The sequence below is a fragment of the Triticum aestivum genome, chromosome 5D (assembly GCF_018294505.1).
Source record: "Triticum aestivum cultivar Chinese Spring chromosome 5D, IWGSC CS RefSeq v2.1, whole genome shotgun sequence".
NCBI lineage: Eukaryota > Viridiplantae > Streptophyta > Magnoliopsida > Poales > Poaceae > Triticum > Triticum aestivum.
The window spans coordinates 43471783-43493734 of record NC_057808.1 but is presented as its reverse complement, the minus strand read 5'-3'; the positions used below and the strand labels follow the sequence as shown (position 1 = coordinate 43493734).

At 46.6% G+C, this 21952-nt stretch overlaps 2 protein-coding genes and 1 long non-coding RNA gene across 3 annotated transcripts; all 3 read left to right on the top strand.

Moving 5' to 3' along the window:
• Positions 1-1403: 1403 nt before the first annotated feature.
• On the top strand, positions 1404-6464 carry LOC123119321 (subtilisin-like protease SBT3.9). The gene is made up of 10 exons (XM_044539080.1): positions 1404-1588; positions 1868-1959; positions 3329-3426; positions 3592-3768; positions 3855-4468; positions 4547-4617; positions 4709-4963; positions 5086-5212; positions 5385-5583; positions 5667-6464. Exons 1-10 carry the CDS (start codon positions 1484-1486, stop codon positions 6200-6202), a joined length of 2274 nt encoding a protein of 757 aa, XP_044395015.1. The 5' UTR covers positions 1404-1483; the 3' UTR covers positions 6203-6464.
• Positions 6465-16481: 10017 nt separating this feature from the next.
• On the top strand, positions 16482-17941 carry LOC123124236 (uncharacterized). Its single transcript, XR_006461019.1, has 3 exons — positions 16482-16600; positions 17288-17807; positions 17887-17941. It is a non-coding gene; the product is annotated as an uncharacterized lncRNA (long non-coding RNA).
• Positions 17942-19033: 1092 nt separating this feature from the next.
• Positions 19034-20826, top strand: LOC123124235 (uncharacterized). Its single transcript, XM_044544896.1, has 2 exons — positions 19034-19924; positions 20297-20826. Exons 1-2 carry the CDS (start codon positions 19511-19513, stop codon positions 20474-20476), a joined length of 594 nt encoding a protein of 197 aa, XP_044400831.1. The 5' UTR covers positions 19034-19510; the 3' UTR covers positions 20477-20826.
• Positions 20827-21952: the final 1126 nt, after the last annotated feature.

The following is a 21952-nucleotide window of genomic DNA, read 5'->3' as shown; positions in this document are numbered from 1 at the left end:
ATATTCCTTTGAGATACCGATGTAACAGCTGAACTAATTTGCCATATACTCACCGGACGGAGGGAGTATAGCCATAAATCCATAGCTAGCTAGCTAGGGTCAGACGATGTTTCCACCAGACAATTTCTCGATATTTCGCTTGCTCTCATTCCGTTGGTGAATTATTTATGTCTCTCATCACTAGCTAATGGACACATAAATCGGCTATCACGTGCAATGAGCAAAAAAAAAAACTAGTGGTCACACCACCATCTGAAAAAACCGGGTCTGTAAAGTCATATATTCATTGAGATGTCCATTATTCTTCCCCAGGCTAAATGCCAAGCTCTACAGGGTATCCTTGCTGCAATGATGGATGCTCCTCTTTTGTTGGACACGTCTTGGAACCTGGTCCTATCTTTTTCTTCATATGCCGTTTCACTCTCAGGCTTTGGAACCTAGTTATTCAGAAATTTCGCATCCACGCCATGGACACGTCCGCATGGCACTTGTTCGACTCTGTTCAGGCGTGGTGGGCGAGCACGTGCGCCGCTTGCATCGCGACCGAAAAGCAAAGGCATCGATTACCATATTAGTATCGTGGGTCATCTGGAATGAGCGTAACGCAAGAGTGCTCAGCCAAAAGAGCGCAACCCCGCAAATTTTGCTCAACATCATTGTCGACGAGGCAAACCTTTGGATCAAAGCCGGGCAAAGAAATTAGGATCTTTTGCAAGAATAATTGCCATGTCGTAACATGAGTGTGTTGTAACAAACTCTTTCTCCTCCTTATTTAATATATGAGGCAAATATTTTCCCTCCGTTTAAGAAAACAAAACAAAAGGGGAGCTCGATCGGCATAGTGGGGCGATGGAGTTACACAATTGCTACTTTAGTAACCTTCCGCTGCGGATTTGCCTGTACGCACGAGTAATTGTCATGCCGCTTATTTGTGTGTGCGTTGTAAAACTCTAAACTCTACTCTTTCTTATTTAATAGAAGAGGCAAATCTTTTGCCTCCGTTTCAAAAGAAAAAAGATGCACATGCAGCAGTAGCTACAGTCTTTTCACTTTACAAAATCTCAGCCGCTGTTAGAGTTGATATACGCTTCAGACTTGATGCTTCTACAAAGTTATACTAAAACAGAGACACTTATTTTGGGACTCTACTATATGTAGTGTCTTGCTACAATAATGCTCGACTAAATCTTAACCTGTCATTTTTCATTCAACGGCTACAAGCGCTAAGTAAGTTAGAGGGAGACATAGCTTCAGCATATCAGACAAGCTGCGCGAGTAACCTTCACCTTGTTACTTTTTAGTTTACTCATTTGTACTACAGGTTAATCCCGGCGTCATATCAGTTGATACAATGTCGGTGGCAAGATATCGGCCCTACCACTTGCAGGCACTAACGACTGCAACTTTTAACAAGTAGAGGTTCTCAGCTCAGAGCTTACTATAAAAAGAGGAAGGCAGCTGTGGTTAGTAATGTAACAGATCCATGGCAAGGTTCTCAGAGCTTAGAGCGCCATGTCTGCTACTCCTTGTGTTTCTTCTCTACTCATCTCTGCGATTGCAGCTGTCGCAAGGGCTCAAACAAAGACGGGTAAGCTAGCTGCCATGCCATTAATAACCCAGCTTCAACCTAGCTAGCAAGTGTTCGTCATGATCCCTCTTAATCTATGTCTTGTCAAAGCTCTTCTCCGAATGTGCTGTCCGGCGCACTGATGTTAGTGACTAGCTTGTATCTGCAATTACTAAAGTAATTTAGTTGCCAAAAACATGTTAAACTACAGCTTACTAGCAAAGCCAAGTTGGTAAGGTCCATCCCATTCATTGCTAATCAGGGGAGACGTTGTTAGTTAATACGTAAACATGTTTTCAGGTATACATCGTCTACCTTGGGGAGAGGCAACATGAAGATGTCAGTCTCGTCACCTCTTTGCACCATGACTTGCTCACTTCCGTTCTCGGAAGGTACCTTTCATAGTACTAGCTAGCTACTCCCTTCGATCCATAATAAGCGTCATCAATTTAATACAAAGTTGCACTGAATCAGCGATATTATACAACATCCTGGCTCCAGTATTATACAACACAACTGCTTCTCTGTATGCTTCCATGTTGTGTTCGGTCATGTTCTGTTCGGTTGGCTTCATCAGCGTGTCTCTTTGTCGGTTGGCTTCAACATCTACTTTAGTTAGGTACTTATTAGGTGGCTTCCTTGGTCTTGTTGAGATTTTCACCTTGTGTTTTGCTTAAACGAGTTTTGCATATTTTGCATTCCACTACGTCCATTTTTATGTGCTTAATTAAACTAGTTGTAGGAGCTTCCAGTCATTTTGAGGTTTCTCCAAAAATAAAGTTGCAGGGAGGGACTATGCTATGGTTAGTCTCAATATTGTAGACTCATGGACTCCTCTGAATGGCACTATGGCAGTCCCATCACTTTCTGCACCTCTCTTTTCTTTTTGAACCAAAAATCTCAAACAAGAATCAAATGCAGAATATTCAAAATAAAATACCCTTATTCTCTAAGTGGTCAAAATTGATTAATATAATTAGAAATTAGTGCACAGTCTCCAGACTTTACTGTGAGAAAGAAATAATACCACCAAATATAAATTGCAAGGTGAGTATCTTAAGCTAGCTGCTAGAAATTAAACTGCATTCGTCAGCGGATCTTAACTGTCCAGGTTAACTAAGGATGACAAGCTTGATAAATGGTAGCTGAGGTGGTGTTTGGCTTATCTATAATTTTGTATGCAGAATTTTTGTCGTCTTTTGTCCCTTCATTTTCTCCTCTATTCTTCCTCCTTAGTCTCCACTCCTTATCTGTTCAAAAAATTAGAACACTACTTGCAGAAACTTAATCAAGCTATTTGCAGAACACCACTCCTTCAAATTTGAACTAAAACCACGACACTTATTTTAGATCGGAGCAATGGGAGTAGTATTATAATGCCCTCCAGGATACAGGATTGTAGAAACATAGGAATAAATAAAGTCATAGAATTATGATATCCCGTCATATGGAATCTTATAAGAAGCAAAAACATGGACATCATTAACTGGCATAATTATGTTTTACTTATTTAGATATGGAAAGGAGTAAATCACCAAGATGCATTGGAACTTTAAATACAATTTTATTAAGAAGTAACCTCACGGTATAACATAAAACTCCTCCAAAATGTGAAGGAAACATTCCTATTCTACAAAGGCTTTCTATATCCTCCAAATTAAATTAGTTTTTCTCAAAAGTTCCTTTCCTCCAAAAGTAGAATTATTATTTCATTATACCATTTCTCAAGTTGGTTTACACAAGTATGTACTGGCTATGAAGCAAGGAGGCGGCTCTCGAATCGATTGTCCACAGCTACAGATATGGTTTCTCAGGCTTTTCTGCAATGCTTACTGAATCACAAGCGAGAAAGATCCAGAGTATGTATAATATATATGTGCATAATTTATCTCTCTTTTGATCTTTCCCTCTAGCTTTGAGATAAGGTGTAGTATTAGTCAATTGATATTTATCGACAAATGCTTGTTGACCATCACTGTGATTCATAAGTTAATAATCACTTGCTGCTTCCGGCTCGGATACAGCACTGCCTGGAGTGGTGAGTGTGAAAGAGAACACAATGGTACGCATGCATACTACTCGGAGCTGGGATTTCCTTGGGCTGTCCATGGGCGTGGACATCAAGCAGGAGCAGCAGCCAAATGAGCTCCTTGCAGCAGCAAACCATGGAGATGGGATGATTATCGGTGTCATCGACTCAGGTGGATGCGATGGCTCGTTCAGCCCAAGGTTAACACAATTAATTGTGTGGGGGGTTTACCTCCAGTCCACTTGTCTTTCATTTCAGGTGTTTGGCCTGAGTCACAGAGCTTCGCTGATGATGGCTATGGACCTCCTCCTTCAAAATGGAAGGGAACTTGCCAAGCGGGTGCCAACTTCAGTGCCCACGATTGCAATCGAAAGCTCATCGGTGCGCGGTGGTATGCTGGCCCTGACATCGACAGGAGATTTCTCCAAGGTGACTTCCTGTCTGCCAGGGATTCTCATGGCCACGGCACCCACACAGCCTCCACAGCCGGTGGCAACGTCGTCCACAACACCAGCTTCTTCGGACTGGCTGCTGGAACGGCTCGTGGTGGCGCACCTCGCGCCCGGATAGCAGTGTACAAGGCTTGCTGGGGTACTTGCTCTACCGCGAGCGTTCTGAAAGGCATCGATCATGCTATCCATGACGGTGTTGACGTCCTATCGCTCTCTCTCGGAAGCACGGACGAAATGGCAGCATTAGGAACGCTGGGTGCTGTGACAAGAGGCATCCCGGTCATCATGGCAGCCGGAAATGATGGACCTACAGAGCAAACGGTGCAGAACTCTTCACCATGGCTACTCACGGTTGCTGCAACCACGGTTGATCGATCATTCCTCACGGTTATCACCCTCGGGAATAACCGACAGTTTGTGGTATGCATCTTCAGATTTGACCATGCGTCATGTTTTACCTCTCTTCCTTCTCACAATGGGATGCTTAATTGATTACAGGCACAATCCATGTATGTGGCAGATAAAGGTGGTGATGAGTTCTCTCAACTTCTGTATTACTTTAATGATAGGTAAGATTCCCTTATAAATATACTCCGAACACCATTTAAATAAATATGAATTTCACCCACAGTGGATAAGCAAGGGGTAACTGTTTTGCAGGTGTGACCCGGACTACATAAACAGCACTGACATACACGGGAAGGTGGTATTCTGCTACACACCAGGACCGGGTAGTGTCTCTGCACCACCCAAGTATGCAGATATTGCAGCGACGGTGCGGAGAAATGGAGGGAAGGGATTTATATTCTCACAGAATAATCTGGACTCTCTTGATCTATATGCAATTAAAGGACCAGCCCTTCCTTGCGTTCCTCTCGACTTCAAGACTAGCTATCAGATTGCTGTGTACTGCAAGTACGTAGAGAAAGTTCTTAGATGTACATGAATCGATTTTCTACTTTCTGGACGTACGCATATTATCATCTCCATTTCAATGTTTACCAAAGCTTTCTCGTTTCCCCTTATAATTATGGCAGTCGCATTGGCATCCCAAAAATAAAGATATCAACAACCCGAACAACCAGCGGAAGTGAAGTTGTTGCCCCAAGAATAGCAGCTTTCTCATCAAGGGGGCCTAGTCCTATCTATCATGGGGTTCTCAAGGTAAGCAGCGCACCTCTAGCTAGCAATCTCTTATTAAGGTAAATAAATTGTTCGATTCAGTCACTACATAGTGTCATTGGAGTCTTCTCTTTCCTTAAAGTTACAATCTACTAAGAAACATATATAGAATTAACTCTACTTGCCTTAATTAGTTGTGCTCCCAAATGAACAGCCTGATATTGCTGCACCTGGGGTGTACATTTTAGCCGCTGCAGCACAAACTGGTGCTTACAAAAGTCTAGGTGTTTCCTACGTCTTTGATTCTGGAACATCCATGGCCTGCCCACATATATCTGGGATAGTCGCTCTACTCAAATCCGTGCATCCTGACTGGTCCCCTGCCGCCCTAAAATCAGCACTAATGACAACCGGTAATTATCTGATTCTCTACATATATAGTTGAGATGTGGAGTATTTATTTATGCAAAGCACAAATAAAGTGTCTCTCTTGCAGCACATACCATGGACAGTCATGGGGTTCCAATAGAAGCAAATGGAAATCGTGCAAAGATCGCCGACCCATTTGATTACGGAGCAGGGTCTGTTAATCCAACCAAGGCAGCTGATCCAGGCCTGATATATGACATCAGTGCGTCAGATTACCTCGAGTTTTTCAACTGTCCACAAGGATTTGGTTCAAATAACAATTGCACACCACCTGACTTGAACCTCCCATCGATTGCCATTCCTGGCCTCAAGACATCTGTGACGGTTGTGCGCACTGTTACCAATGTTGGCCAGCCGAATGCGGTGTACAAGGCATTCTTGGAGCCTCCACCTGGAGTCAAGATGGCTGTGGAGCCAGCAGTGCTGGTGTTCAGCAATGCAAGGAGGATGCAGAGTTTCAACGTTATTTTCAGGGCCACCCGAAGGATCCAGGGCAGCTACACCTTCGGTAGCTTGGCATGGCATGATGGAGGCGCCCACCTGGTTCGGATCCCGATTGCAGTTCGTGTGGTGATTGAAGAGCTCTACTCAGATGCCTCTTAAGTGGGGACGTTACATGCAGTTCGACTGTAAAATAAAAGACGACTGGATCTGTATCTGTGTTTTTTTTTCGGAACTCCCACTATGGCTATGGTGATTAGTGTCCGTTCCTATGGTACGTGAACATTTATGTCAGTGTATTGAAAACTTGACATAAGTTTGTATGGTACCGGCGGAATAAGGAAATCCACCCGCAACTAGACAAGATTTTCTGCCTTGCTGCTAGCAATGGTAACTCCCTTGATGTTAAAATTCTTCAGACTAAGTGAATGGAAAGCATCGCATACAACAGCACTATGATAGGGTTACGTCAGTACGATTTAAAAGAAACCCCGCACAGGGAAGAGACGGAATGCAGAGCTAGTTTTATAAGTCGATAGACTAAAGGATAAGAAAGATGATTCTTTGCGAGGAACAAAACATTTCGCTTTACCGACCCAAAAGCAGCTAGAGGCCTTTTTCTCGTTTCTTGTTTGACTCAAGTACACACAAGACACAACAATGGAGGCCCCTTTTCTTTTCCTCACGTACAGATAATTTGAGGTGTCAATACCATCGAGACGCTGTCGACCTTTTCTTTTTTTCTTTTCTTTGCGACTGGAAGGCACGTAGTCCTTGTTCTCTTGGATCTTGTTTGATGGTGTACAGAAACCAAAAACCCAGACTCAAGGCATACAGAAGTCAAAATGAAAATCTGATGCTTGTACTTTGTAGTGCACTGTTTTGACAGCCTAAACTCTATGACTGTAGTCCTTTTATCGCAGCAATGGGTTGTCGAAACAAATGAAACAAGGTTCCTTTGTGGATGCATGGAGTATCTGATGATGCTCAAGTTTCAAGGGAAGAGAGGTCATTTAGGCTACGGATTAACAGCCTGGGAATTTCCACATATGTAAACAATGTATTATAACGAAGATCTTAGAAACGGGTAGGCCATACTTCTGATTGTCTATATGATATGTTACTCTTCTATTAAAACGAATCTGAATCTAACTTTCATATTTCCTTGAGGGACTATAGATGGGTCGCTCCTGGTTCAGTTAATTGGAAATTCGCAAGCCGGCCCCCGATAAAACTACACTACCATTCAGAAAAGTTGAAAACTGTAGTAATCAAGTCCTGATTGTCAAGTTACCTGGACTGGACGTACGGCCGGACTACCATTGCTTTGCGTGGGAGCAGCTGACGGAATTGGACTGGGCGCCGGTCGCCGGGGACCTGGACTGGGCGAGCGGGCCGTCGCTGCCTCGCCGAGAAGAGGCTGGGCGAACGCCTCACGGGGCTGGCCGTCTGCGCAGGGAGAACGCCGAATGGAACGGCCGGGCGGCGAGCCGGCGACAGGGTAGGGTTCGCGTCAGAAGACACGCGCAGGCGCACGGTCGCCTCACTCTTCGCTTTTTTTTTTCGCGGTTTGCCTGTGTGTGATTTGGGCTGAGATTTCAGGCCCGGCAAGAGTTAGAAGTGGGCTGCGCACCAGGCCAGTTTAAATTTTTTCTAGATATAGGGGTGCCTGGAGCCCAGCTCCGCAGTTGCGTGCACAGGAACAACGTAGGCTGCTTTAAAGGGCAATTTTCCTAACCGGCGCCTGCAGCCGCGTTAACTGGGCTGGCCCATGTATCTGTAGTTTTTTTTTCCTTCTGTTTCCAAAAACGCGAAAGGATTGCATGCAGGATGAATCGATACTGTGACCTCGTGTACTACGGCGCTACACACCAATCACTCGACCACACAACATCATCTGATATTTCCAAGCTTTCGCATTCTTTTATTACTTCTACATTTCCGTTCTTTTTTTCATTTTTTTCTTCTTCCTTATTTTTCAAATCGATGTAAACAATTAAATGTTCTGAACTTATTTTTCAAATTGATGAGCATATTTTGTGAACTTGATTTTTCAAATTGATGATTTTTCTAAATAAAATTATGAACTTTTTTTTGAACTTCTTTTCATTTTTCAATGAACTTTTTCCAAAATCTATGAACTTTTGTCAAAACCTATGAAATTTCTTAGAAAATCAATGAAATTTTTTCAAATACAATGAACTATTTTTCAAAATTGATGAACTGTTTTTCAATTCGATGAACATTTTTATAAAATTGATGAACTTTTTTCTAAATCAATGAACCTTTTTTAATTTTTTTGAACTTTCTATAAAATCGATGAACTTTTTTGAAAACTGATGAACTTTTTTCAACATTGAATATATATTTTTCAAAAACAATGAACTTTTTTCAAAATAGATGAACTATTTTTCATGATGAAATTTTTCCAAATTCATGGAAATTCTTTGAATTCGTGGTTTTTTTTAAATATGCGAACTTTCAAATTTTCTGCACTTTTTTTTTTCCAGAAATCACGTTTTTCTAATTTATATATGTTGTAAATAGCGTGGCTATACTTCTTAAAAAGTTTGCGCCCTAATGATTCAACAAAGCCTGTTTAATATAGCGGTTGGGCAACACGTGCCGGAGGTGGACGTCCTGGGAGTTTTCGTGAGCATGCCACTAGTCTATACTACTATTAAACAATCGAATATTTTTTTCTTCTAAATTTTTTTTTGAGAGTACGTCAAAGGCGTACCATACCTTTATAGAAGAAGAGAGCAAGCGTTATTTACAAGGGTTACAAGAAAGAAAAGAGTTTCCTAAGGGAAGCGCACACCCTAGGGCACCCAACTAACTAGCCTATGCCAACACTCTCACAAAACGAGCCATAACCTCCTCCACCCAAGCCCGCCAGTCTCCATTCTTTAAGCTCCGCGATGATGGCAAGGGCCAGCTCGGATACGGTCTTCTGCTGGTTGATCCGGTGAAAAACTCTGGCATTGCGTTGCTTCCAAAGAGCCCATGTGGTTGCGATGATGACCGTGTCAAAGCCGCGCTTGAATGTTTTTGTGAAGTTAGTCCTTGTGGCCAGCCACCAGTCAAGAAGAGTATCCTCCGGTCTGGGGACGCTACCGCTGAAGCTCAAAGTCTCAAAGATGTATTGCCACACTTCCCTAGCGTAAACGCATTGAGTGAGGATGTGCTCCGCATTGTCCTCATCTTAGAGACACGTGAAACAGGTGGACGAAGCATCCTGGAGTCCATGTCTGAATCTCCTGTCAGAAGTCCAAATCCGGTGCTGAACTGCCAACCAAACGAAGAGTTTGCACTTCAGGAGAGCCCAGCTTCTCCAAATGCAAGAGGCAAAGGGGGCTCTTTCAGCGCCTTGCCAAGACGATTGTAGGTGGACTTTGCAGTATAGGATCCGGACGGGTCAGCTGGCCACGAGAATATACCGTCCCTAGTGGGGTCGCGATTGATCATGCTGATCACGAGATTGAGATGTAAAAGCTGCATGTGGCCAACAAAGTTGACTTCTCCACTGATGTCGTGCAGCCATCGCCCCTCCAAGAGCCCATCCTCGACCGTGCGGCGATTGATCGTACGCGTGTCCACTAGAGCGTGGATGAGCGGTGCGATGTCCTTGACCGCAAAGCCATGGATCCATCAATCTCTCCAGAACAAGACCTTACTGCCCTTCCCCACAATGATGTGCACCATGCTGTCAAAAACCTCCCGAGCCTCTCTGTCGACCGCCATGGGCAGTCCTTGCCAAGGCCTGTCAGGATCCATTCTTCTGAGCCACTCCCATCGAACTCTCAAGGCCAACCCTTGTAATTGTAGATTAAGAACGCCCAAACCACCTTGCCAGGTCGGTTTGCAAACCGAATTCCATGCACGAGGCATTGACCGCCATTCACTTTCTCCTTGCCAGCCCAGAAAAATGAGCGCATCCATTGGTCGATCTCTTCAAAAACCCAAGCTGGAGCCTCCGCGATCATGAAGTGATGTATGGGTTTGGCCGCGATGCCGACTTAACGAGCACCAAACGTCCAGGGCGATGAATAAGCCCTCTTTGCCAGGCTGGGGCGAAGCTCTTGGCTTGGTCGATCATGGACTGCCAATCGGCCCTCGAAAGCTGTCGGATGGCAAGTTGGAGACCAAGGTATTTGCACGGAAAGTTGCCCAAACGACAATGCAAGATGGACTACACCCGGTCTCGGTCGCTAGTATCCCCATGGATCAAGATGTCCATCGACTTATGATAGTTGATTTTAAGCCCAGAGGCCTCCCCAAACACATGTAACACCGATCCGACAAACGTGAGGTCCAGCTCCTTTGGTTTAACAAATAAGACCACGTCGTCTGCGTAGATCGACACCGACTGATGAGCTTCGATGCCCGGAAAATTTCCTATAACACCTAAGTTGGCAGCCTTGATCATGATGCGTGACAACACATCCATGGCAATGACGAATAGCAGGGGAGAGATAGGATCCCCCTGCCTGAGGCCCTTGACATGAGTGAAGCTTCTGCCGGGAACTCCATTGACAATCACTTTGGTGGTGGCGGTCCGTAGGAGAATAGAGATCCAACCGCACCACTTTTGGCCGAATCCTTTGCTCCTCATCACATCCGTCAGGAACGACCAATTGAGCGAATCAAAAGCCTAGTGATGTCAAGCTTCAAAAAAGCGATGTCCGCCTTGCGAGCGTGTAACTTCCTGGCCACTTGCCTAACAAGGAGGAAATTGTCGTGTAGATGCCTCCCACAGATGAAAGCTGACTGGTTGGCCGTGACGATTTCTTTCATTCTTCTGCGCGCTCTCATCGCGAGTAACTTGGCAAAAATCTTAGCCACACTGTGCGGGAGGCTAATGGGCTGAAAATCTCCAACCTCCTCCGCGTCCGGCTTCTTCGGTATAAGGACAATGTGGGCTCGGTTAAGCTTACCGAAACCACGGCCATCTCCAACATAGAGCTTAAGAAACACCGCCATGATCTCATGCTTGATGATGGGCCACACCTTCTGATAAAAGGCCGCGGTAAACCCATCCGGCCCTGGCGCCCGCTCCGGGTGCATCTCTTTGATCGCGTTCCAAACTTCCTCTTCTGTGAATATAGCGTCCAACTCCGAGAGGTCAAGCTGAGCCATATCCAAGAAACCAAGATCGACGTCGACGTCGCGGGCTGAAGCCTGCCCCAACAACTGTTCGTAGGCATCCGAGAAGATCTCCTCCTTTCTCTCTTGCTGCGAGACCAGCTCTCCATTGTGCCTGATGTGAGGGATGAAGTTTTTAGTTCTCCTTCCGTTGGCCACCGCTTGGAAAAGCTTGGTGTTGGCATCCCCTTCACGAATCCATCTCAGGCGAGAGCGCTATCTCTCAATGGTTTGCTGGAGAGAGGCCAAACCCAAAAGCGCGTGCTTAAGTGATCTTCTCAGCCATCTCTCTCTCCAATCAAGTTGACGGGACTCCATCGCTCTGTCCAGTCTGAGGATGACAAAGTTGGCGATCGCCATCTGGATTTTGATGTTGCCAATCTTACGCTGGCCCCAGGCTTGCAGGGCTGAGGCGGTGTTCGTAAGCAGCGCATTGAGCCTCTTCAAAGGGTCAACAGCGTCATCCTCACACACCCAAGCGTCTTTCGCAGCTTGCTCAAAACCCTCCAAACGAGTCCAGCAGATCTCAAACCAAAACCTACGCTTTGGGCAGGATGGGGCAGAGACAAATGAAGTGGCGCATGATCCGAGATATTGGAGGAGAGAGCTTGAAGCAGCACATCCGGAAAGTTGAGCTCCCAATCCACCGAGACCAGGACCCGGTCGATCTTAGTCATCACCAACTGATCTCTTTCATTAGACCAAGTGAAACGCCTACCATGCATGTATAACTCCTTAAGCTCATTGTTATCCATGAACGCCTTGAACTTCCTCATCATGCCCCTGTTAAGGTTGGAATTGCTCTTCTCGTTCGCGCGAATGATCATATTGAAGTCGCCAAGCACCATCCACGGCCCCGGAGACACATCCCTCCTATGCTGTAGTTCAACAAGAAACTGAGTCTTAAGCTCGTCCCCTTGGGGGCCGTACACCGCCGATAACCACCACTCCGAGCCATCCTGGCTATGAACCAACCCAGAGAGGAAATTTGTGTCAAAAGTGATATTACTGATAGTTAAATGCGCACTGCTCCACCCCAAGAGGATACCACCCCTAGTGTCCAACGCCGGCAAGTAGGCGAACCCATAAAAACGATGGTCCAATGCATTGCATAACCAAATACGGGTCAAATACATCTATTTTTGTCTCTTGGAGACATACAAGATTAACCTTAGCATCGACAACGAACTCTCGGACAGCGTTCCTTTTGGCGGGGTTATTGAGACCCCTCACATTCCAACACAACACTTGGGGATTCCAATCCATGAGAAAGGAGGAAACACCTGAACACCCCACCCAAAACAAGCGCAATCAAGCTACGCTCAACACCTCCACAGCACCAGAACACGCATCAGGGGTTGGCGGCACCTCCTTGCCAAACAACGTAGCAATCACCCTCACATGCTGCTCCCTTAGAGGGGAGTCGAAGATCTCGGCTAGCTCGGCAATGGTGTCCTTGTTACCTTCCAAGTCTTCCGGGACCAACCCAAGAGCCTTCATGAGAACATTCTCGGCCTGCGTGGCCTTGGACTTGGTGGCTGGAGCCTTCTTGGTGCTTCTCGTGGCTCTTCGTGGAGTAAACGGCTCGGCTTCAGGCCTTAAGGAAGATTGAACCTCCAAAAGGAGTGGTGGCGCCAGCTTCCGAACCAAGGCGTTGCAAAACCACTTCAATTTGCCAAAAGCGATCGCCTCCTGGGGTGTCATCCCCCATCTCCTCCCTGAACCAATGGTTGCATGGCTCGATGCACGTAAGAATTGCCCAGAACGAGAGCGCGATTATCAGAAGCCGCCACGTGTGCCCGCACGTCCACACACCTTGGAGAAGAATCGCCAATCATATGCGGGCCCTCCTCCCACACCGAAATCTCAACAGGAGCAAGCATCTCGCTGCTGTGGCCGATCACATCCTCCGCACAGGGTCCCACCTTGGCCAACCCCGAGTCATGCACCGCTCCAAAATCGTGAGCCTGGCCCACCGTCTCCAGAACCGGGGCCACGAGGGGCGCGTCCATCGGTGCAGGCGGGATGGACACCGGGCACGACTCCACACGCGGCTCGGGGCGCGCCGATGATGGGATCGACTGGATAGACTCCAGCCGAGCAGTCTCCATCACGGGGCCCATCTGCTGCGACAGAGGAGGTCCGCATTGCAGCGCAGGCTGAACCACCAGAACTCTGCCACCCGTGACATCCTCCCCGGGCCCGGCCGGCAGATGCGGGCCAATAGCCTCCCTCTCTTGATCCTTGACCAGTTCCAATGCTCTCGAACTTTCCTTTGAATCCCTCTGAACCAAAGGTTGAGCACCAGCTGGCAGCACTGGAGAGGCCGCGATACGCTCTGCGCTTCGTCCCGCATGGGTGAAATCGGAGCCGGAGCATTGGCGCACTCCTGATTTGAAATGACAGCGGTGGTTCTGGCTGGCGCCACCGCCTGGCTACCTGTTCCCCCTAGCCGGTCAAAAGCGGACTGACGTGAGGTCAGCCTATCCTGAGGCGCTGGCCCACCTGACGGACCCACGAATTGCAACGGCTCCAGCGGAGGAAGCTGCCACACCACCGGCTCCCCAACTCCGGCAACCACGGCGGCGAACGACCGGCCGGTCACCGCGCCCGCACGGCTGCGCGAGTTATCACCACGCTGATCGCGCACCCCAAATTGCCAGTCACATCTGCGCGTCGACCCTCCTCTGCCCAAATCCATGTCAGAATCAGGCATACCATTCTGACCGCTCCCAGAAGATGCACTCGTGAGAAAGAAAGGCTCCTCGCCGTCGGGGAAGGTGGTGACCGTGGCCAGGTGAATCAACACACGATACTGCAAAGTTTTGGGCAAGAAGGCCTCCCGCTGCTCCTCCGGCTCCGGCACTGCTAACCACCTGCGTGTGGGGATCGACTCCGGATCCGCCGTCCAAGCAATCAGCTTGAAAGAAGCCAGATCAGACCGCGACGAGGAATCCGGCGCGATGGAATCGATGAGGCACGAATCACCCAGCAGTCTCTCCACGACACCCAGCTCCCAAGCATGGGGGGAATCCCTTCCAACTCTAGGCTAACCTTGGTCCTAAGCGCAGCGAACACCGCCTGATTTTCCTGATCCATCGCCTGAACGCCAACCTCTGCCCTCTGAACTCCAGCACCGGCTGCAACCCAACCCTGACTCGGTCCTCTTGCCGCGCAAACACGACAAGGAAGTCCTCCGGCGAGAATCTATGTACGGAGATTCTGTCAGGCGCGATGCCCCTCTTCTCTTGCAGCGCCCAAAACACCAGCTTAGGCGAGAGGTCGGACCGGTCGCCCCCAATGTAGACCACCATGGCGTTGTGGAGTCTGCCCTCGAGCTCGGCCATGGCCCTGGTTCTCCTGACGACGCAGATCTCATACGGCTCCGACTCCAAGTCAGCCGCAACCTCCAAACGCGGCGGTGCGGGATTCGGCCACGCTGCCAACAGACGAGCAGCCATGGGCGACGGAGCAGGGGGCGGTGGAGCGCGCTGCACCGACGGAGGCCTGGACGGGCCCGCACGCAGCTCCACGCGCGCACCAGATGAGCTTCTGGCCACCTTAGCGACAGCATCCCACCGGAGCTCCTCGACCGGCGACGGACTGCGCGGCCTCTTGCACTGGCTGGCGACGTGGCCGGGCAATCCGCAGCGAAGACACACCACCTAATTCGTACAATCCTTGAGGAAGTGCCCCTTCTCTAGGCACTTGAAACAGCGGTCCCTCATCTCCGGCGAGACCTCCGAGCGGCCAGGCGACGGACGCCGTGGGGCCTCCACCGGCTGCCGCTCCTCACGGCGGCGCTTCCAGAGAGATCTCTTGGACGCAGGCGCCGGCTGCCAAGACGAGATCCGCCGCGCCGGGCCACCCTCGAGCCCCGGCCCTGGACGAGCTCTCCGTCGCCGAAGAGGACGAGAGCCCCAGGCCGGAGACGACTGGCCGCTCGCCCTGGAAAGAGGAGTGCACGGAAGGCGGGCTGGAGGCCATGCGGACGCCGGGGATGGAGGGAGGGAGACGCACCACGGCCGGAAGGAGAGGGTGGGTGGCCGCCGTAGCCGGAGTGGCTGGCGGCGGGGAGGTGGACGCCGGCGTCGGAGTGACGCACGGCGGCGCGGCGCACACGCACGCTCTCTCGCTCTCTCGTTCTTCTAAAGTCATCATGTTATGTCTATCCAGGCTAATTTGTGTCGTTAGATTGTCCCATCTAATGAGATCTAATGGACTAAATCTCTACTATTAAAGGGGATCGAACGTCGTGATGGTTCGACCTCGTTCGATCCCCCCTCCCATCGCACGCACGCAGACGCCTCGCCGCTCGATAAAAAGAAAGGAAAGGAAACAACCCACGACCGCACACCTCATCTCCCACTAACCTCACAATCCCATCTCGAACTCCACCGTGCCTCCACTCCCGCCCCGGCCCATCTTACCGATGCGTTCGAGCAGGGCGCCGCCGCCGCGCGTGGCCGCGCGGCCAGTTTTCTTCTCTGTCTATCCGTTCTGGGGGCGCTCGACATCGCCGTGCCGCCGATCTGCCGGCTTCTCCGGAACTCCGTTTGTCAGCATCTTCTCCACCCCTTGGTGATGAGCGGCTGAGCCAAGGAGCGGAGTCAGGCGCTGCCGCGCGTACATGCCGCGTTCGTGCGAGAGTGGGGACGGTCTGACAGGGGATGCAGACTTGGTTGGGGAACAAGAGCACGCGAAGCTAGGAGCAGGGGCCGATCGATGGGCAGCGCGAGGACCTCCTACTGGTTCTACATGTTCCTCTCTTTGCCTATCCATTACAAGCATAGAGGTGAACTCATGGTTGTATTGATAGGTGATTTAAAGAGGAAATCAGTATAAAATCTTTGTTGTCGGAGTTCCCTTGGAACTGCGCAGAAGATGGGGTGATGGATTCAGTGTCAAGATTCAATGAAGATCCATCTGTTCGTGGCCTGCTTGTTCACCCACTACTACCACAAGCAATGTATTTTACATTTCTGGATGCAGCCCTAGAAAGGAATTATGTTTGGTTTAGTTCATAGAAAGATATATCATAAAATCCTTTTTGTTTACATACTAACTGAATAATACGAAGTATTTTAGTTCTCATGGTAATAGACAAGCAACTTCAGTAGTATTTGATTTGAGTTTTTGTTTTTAAGTATATGTTTGGTCAAGATTCAACTTTCTTTATGTCCATGTTTTGCTGGTATAATGCATCATCAAGCTTTGTTTTATATGATGACATTGTGTAAATCAGCATATGGATGAGGAAAGTATTCTGAGCGCAGATGCTCGCCGCCGCCATTGCTTCCGACAATGTGTGAGCCGCCTAATCGAGCGAGGATTCGCCGCTCATCCTAAGAGGACTCGCCGCTCTTCCATGACGCCGCCGCTGCAACGCGGCGTTGTTCCAGCACCAAATCGCAGGTTTTTGCCGGTGCCTATTTACTTGCCCTTCGTTTGCATAGTTGAGCGCAAGCTTCTGGCCTTAATATAGACTTTTGAAAACATTATATTTCATACCTGCACATTACTAGAAACATAATTACACTGCGTAGATTTAGCGGATTTAAATAATACTATTGTCTCAGTAAAAATATATTTTTCAACTTCAAATTATATGCTGGCTTCAGATTGTTTTCTTAAAAACCAAGAGCTCTTTTGGGGTTTGCAGTAGTGTGGTTTACAAGAGGTAGCCATGGTTCTTCAAAAATTTGAAGTGTTAGCAAAAGGAGTGGAACAGATCAAACTGAAGCTATTTTATTTAATATTATCTACTTCTACTTGAACTTTGATGGGAATCTGATGTAACCATCCCGCAATCTGAAAATACTGTATGATGTGCAGAGAAGATTTCTGTTTACATGTAACTGTGCTGAACTCTGCTTATATTTCTCTATGGCCGCAAAGTTCAAGCAGTTGTAAGTAGTATACAAACATACTTTGCTCACAGTATAATCATCTGATGCAATGTGATAGTTCCAGCAAAATTTCTTCACCTATAAATCAAATTATGTTACTTCTCTTTGTGTAAATCTTGGATTTCTAGATCTTATGAAAATGACTTTTTATTTCAGCAAGTGTAATTTGAATTTGTAATCTTTTTAAATATAGATGCATCTTTGCAAATCCAACAAAGTGGTGGGAATATCTACAACATGAAGTTTCTCAAGCTGATAGGGCATTCTTCTGCATGTTTGTGACATGATCATGGTGCACATATATTTAATAGTGAAGGTCTTCGGCTATCACTATGAATGGTTCTGCTGTTGTGTAAGTGATTTCTTAAGTGTTGTGTTGTAACACATTAGAGTAAAAGATTAATTGTGTATGAAGAATAATATTACGGAGTCAGGCAGAATTTGACCTTAGTTCTGACCAAATTAATCTTTATTTGTTTGCTAGGTTGTGTGTCAAACATCACTTCATGTTGTAGTGCATTTTTTCCTTTCAGAATCCACATTATGCAATTTGGCTTTATAAGAAGTTTCACTTTATTATTAGTGGAGAACGGGAGATAAGGAAAGGGAAGGGAAAAACAGTAATTCTAGCAACTAGCCATTGTTCCGTGGCAAAACACAGGTGTTTGTTCTATTATGTTCATCGGAAGTCTTTACGGAGGAGTTGGGTCTGGGTGAGTGACATAGATTTGCTTGAGATCACGAATTCTTTTCTGCTGTTACTTGCATCTTACTTGAATTTTTTTCTTCAAGTTCTTCATGTTTTCCCATATCGTCTGCTCTATAGAAGCTGCTACCTCAAATTAAGTAAGTGCATCCTTCTTTTTTGTCCAAGTTTGTTCTATTCTATTACTCAGAAGTCTGTACAAGACTGAGAGAGTGAAGCATATTTGCTTGAGATTTGAATTATTTTTTGATGTCAGGTTTGTATGCTGTACTGTTTGATTAATGAAAACTGATAAAAGTAGTGGCAAACACTTGATTGAGTAAGCTACTGGATTTTACCAGTCATACACAGTTGTTTCTTGCAATATTATCTGCATGACAAGAAACACCCATATTTGATTTTGCTCTGTGATTGGTTCAAATATCACTTTTTGGGCTAAAGCTGATTGGATACGAGTAGTAGTGTCAACAGTAATAACTTGAAACATGATTTTATCATGGCTCTAAATTTTATTGCTGATGATTTCTTTCAGGATATTTGTAGAGGCTATTTGCACCGTAGTTCAAGGCAGATGATAGAGTACAGGCTAGGCAACTCACTTATATTGGTACTCGTTTAAATGGTTATCTATTCTGCCGGCATAGTTACATGCCATATTAATTTCAGAAGAACAATTTCTAATTTAGTGTTGTGCTTGCATGCATTGTTATGTCTAAAAAGAAAATTCCAAACAAAAACAAATATAAAGTCACAGTTTGTCTTTACACACTGGATAATGAATGTTTCAATCGCGCTAAATTGAACCAAGGCTTTTAGAATAAATTGTGGCCTCTAAGCTTGTGTGTAGTCAATTACTAAATGTGTAATATTAGCACATATTAGCACGACTATTTCTTAAGTGCAGCCAGCCACCAATTTCATTTGATTTGAATTAATATATTACTTATATACTCATTTAGATATTTATTTATGTCCTCGATGGATTGATTTGAACGCCGCAATTTTATTACCCTGTTGCAACGCACGGCCCTTTTGCTAGTACATCTAACCTGGGGCCACAATTGCATGTAGCAATTAGTGTTGGCTGACCATTCTCCACCGGACGAAATTTCCCACGCCACAAGTATAACACACACCTATCCCATCTATCATCATCTCCTCTAATCACGGGAGGGGCCATGCCACAAGTTATCAAAACAATAAACCCTATCCCATTTATCTCCTCTAATCACGGGAGACAAAAACCGCCACTCTGAATCCTGTCTCCTCCCTCGGGAGGCAACCATGGTGCCGCCGCCGCCGCCCATGCGTGGCCCAGTTCCACCATCTCGACCGTGGTTGCAGACGTGAATGCAGATCCGTCGCCGCCCCAGCCCCTCATTCCGTTCCTTTCTTCGCGCATCTGGCGATTCAGTGCTATGGCGGGGGACATTGACTGGCGGCGGCTCGACTGATGCATGTCCACAACAAGAATGGCGCCGCAACCAGTACAAGCGGCATGAACAGAGGCAGGGCTGGGGAGTGACACATGCGTAAGCAACGTCGAGCGCGGCCGATGACGCCAAGATGAGATTCTCCAGATCGTTCTTTCATCTCTGTCTTTACCAATCCTTCTTGCTTTCCCTCTTATCTCTCTCAATGCCACTATATGCAAATTTCGACATGTGCTCTGGTTTGAACCGAGCTTGATTTTTTCGTTAAGATTCAGTGATGGTAGTGTTGGGTTGGGTTGAGGTGCGTCACTACGTTGGGGTGCAGGGCGAAGTTGGCGGAGGTTGGAGGTCGGGTCCGACTGAGGGGGCGGTCGTGTTGGTGTTGTGTCCGTCTGGGTTTTGCGATGGAGAGATGGATCAGCCTGGATTTTCTTATCATCTCTCTTGTCGCCTTCAAGAAGAAGAGGGGATGTCAAGTGGAAGTAGAGTAGGGATGGAGGATGTTGTTGATTTGCTTCGGAACAAAGTGTTTGGTGGTTTGGCTGCTGTTACTGGTACACTATTTACTCTTGTCTCTGGATTACTCGGGCTTGGATATGGTACTGTCAGATTTATAAGCAACTATGTGTTGCGACTATACCCTATGAGGATGCTTGATACAAGCCCATGCTTCTCACAAGTTCAATTCAAGGTTGGTGTTACTCTATTTTTATTATTGTCTCTTTAACAATATTCCAATACTGGGGCAGAAAACATTTACCTATTATGTAGTTCGTTGAAAGATGAATGTGTTGTTTAAACTGTTCTCCCTAGATGAAGGAAGTACAGTTTGCATGTAATTATTTTTACTGTTAGATGCTTATATATATGAGTCTGTCATTTTCAGTCCAGCAAAATCTAAATGAGTTCAAGTTTGCATTGAGCATTTTTCCAGTTCTCTCTCCTGTTAGGCTAATTTAGGTAGTTTTACTATGTCATGCATATTCGCTTCGCGTCCTTTCTTTCCTTTGTGCTTAGCGAATGTAACTGATTGAACTTTCTGTTGTTTTTGGTGTGTCAATAGTTCCGGTTGTATTGCCCGGGAAGCCTGGATGCAGGAGCAATGCTGATGGTCACCACGGTGGTGGGTGGCCGCTGGGAGGCAATGCACTCGCTCGGCGTCATTCAATTCACCGGCATTGGTGGCACCAAGGACGACCACAACCTCCGTGTTGGCGTTGTGTTGTGTGTGCACGCAACGTAGTCTACATTTTCATAGAAGCAGAACATTATATCAGGTTATTCTTATATATGTCGTGCATTTGCTCATAATAAAACAACTTTTTGCCTTTATAAGTTATGTTAATTCTGCATGAAATGGTTTAATGCCATTTAGTTTATTAATATTAATACGATTGTAGTATCGCATGCTTATCTGAGGTCTGGATTTAAGTATGCCACTGAGGTTGAGAGGGAGAGGCTAGCACCTTTTCTGATTAGTCATCTATATATACATCCATTCCTAACAATCATATATAGCCCAATCTATTGTTATCTCTGATTTATTTTCTCAATATTACTAATCAAGCTGACTTTATGTATAGAGCCAGTCCTAACAACCATATATAGTCACATCTAATGTTATCTCTGATTTCTCATGTTAGTATTACAGTTCATGCTTACTAATGTTAGCTTTGCTTTATTAGCATGCATCGGGAGTATTCTTATGCTGGATTACTTCTTTGGAGTTCAAACGAAGCTGGTGTACCTTGGGAGGTGGAGAATAATAAGCTTGAGAAAAATTTGATGATCTTAGTTCAAGAGTTGCTTTGCAAAGGAGAGTGTGGGTATTTTTTGGCTTTATTGCTTTTGTGCTACTATGCAAGTATGCTTGTTCCTGCCATTATAAGGACAAATATTTTTGCAACTCGTAGTTCCTTGTTTTTCTGAACAATCAGAGTTTATGATATTTTTCCTTTGCTATCTTATTGATGATAATGGATAGTTTGCTCCTTTAGACATGGGTTGCATGTGCACACAAACTAGTTTGGTTAGGAATCCACGAAGGATAGGGGTAGACAGAGACATGAGAATATTCGTCCACAACCTGGTTGATGAGAGCCGTCAAATTCTCAGGGATGAGGGCAGCCATCGTCGTGTGACGCCTTCTATTTCCCCCGCTTCTGTCACCTCCATCTCACGAAACCTTTTTTCCTATCTATCTCACCCCTCGCCCACAGACATAAGAGGTGGAGGTGGCGGCGGCGGCGATTTGGATTGGAGCGGCGGTGCGGGTGAGCAAAGACAATGGTGCAGTCTAGGTAGGTCCTCATGCGCTCGCCACTTTTGACCACCCGATCCAGCTGCTACAGTAATTTTTTGGCTATTGGCGGCTAGTCAGTCGTCCGCTTTTTTCACTTTTGCGCCTGCTTCGCGAGAGAATGACAGGTAGGGCTTGTTAGCCGTGGGATCGCGAGCTTGACATGAGTTTTCCTCGCCTTTTGGTATGCGAAGTCTAGGTCGCGTGCTCGCCAATCGCGATCTGAGTCAAAGGAACCCTTAGACACATGAGCCAATCACTATTAGGAAAGGGCTTATAGGTGAACCCAAATGTGTGGTGGGCGGGGCAGGTCACTCACCACTGCTAGTTAGCAAAATTAACTGTGGAGGGTGCCACAAAGCGACCGCGAGAGCTACTGGACTAGTAGTGGCGGGTGGCGTAAATGACCTACCACAAGCA

What these genes read in the sequence shown, in the direction of transcription:
- LOC123124235 (XM_044544896.1), top strand. Translation starts at nt 19,511, where the DNA reads ATGGTAGTGTTGGGTTGGGTTGAGGTGCGTCACTACGTTGGGGTGCAG. An exon ending in TCTCACAAGTTCAATTCAAG is followed by an intron (nt 19,925 to 20,296) that starts GTTGGTGTTACT and finishes GTGTGTCAATAG; the next exon opens with TTCCGGTTGTATTGCCCGGG.
- LOC123119321 (XM_044539080.1), top strand. Translation starts at nt 1,484, where the DNA reads ATGGCAAGGTTCTCAGAGCTTAGAGCGCCATGTCTGCTACTCCTTGTG. An exon ending in AAGGGCTCAAACAAAGACGG is followed by an intron (nt 1,589 to 1,867) that starts GTAAGCTAGCTG and finishes ACATGTTTTCAG; the next exon opens with GTATACATCGTCTACCTTGG. An exon ending in GGAATAACCGACAGTTTGTG is followed by an intron (nt 4,469 to 4,546) that starts GTATGCATCTTC and finishes AATTGATTACAG; the next exon opens with GCACAATCCATGTATGTGGC.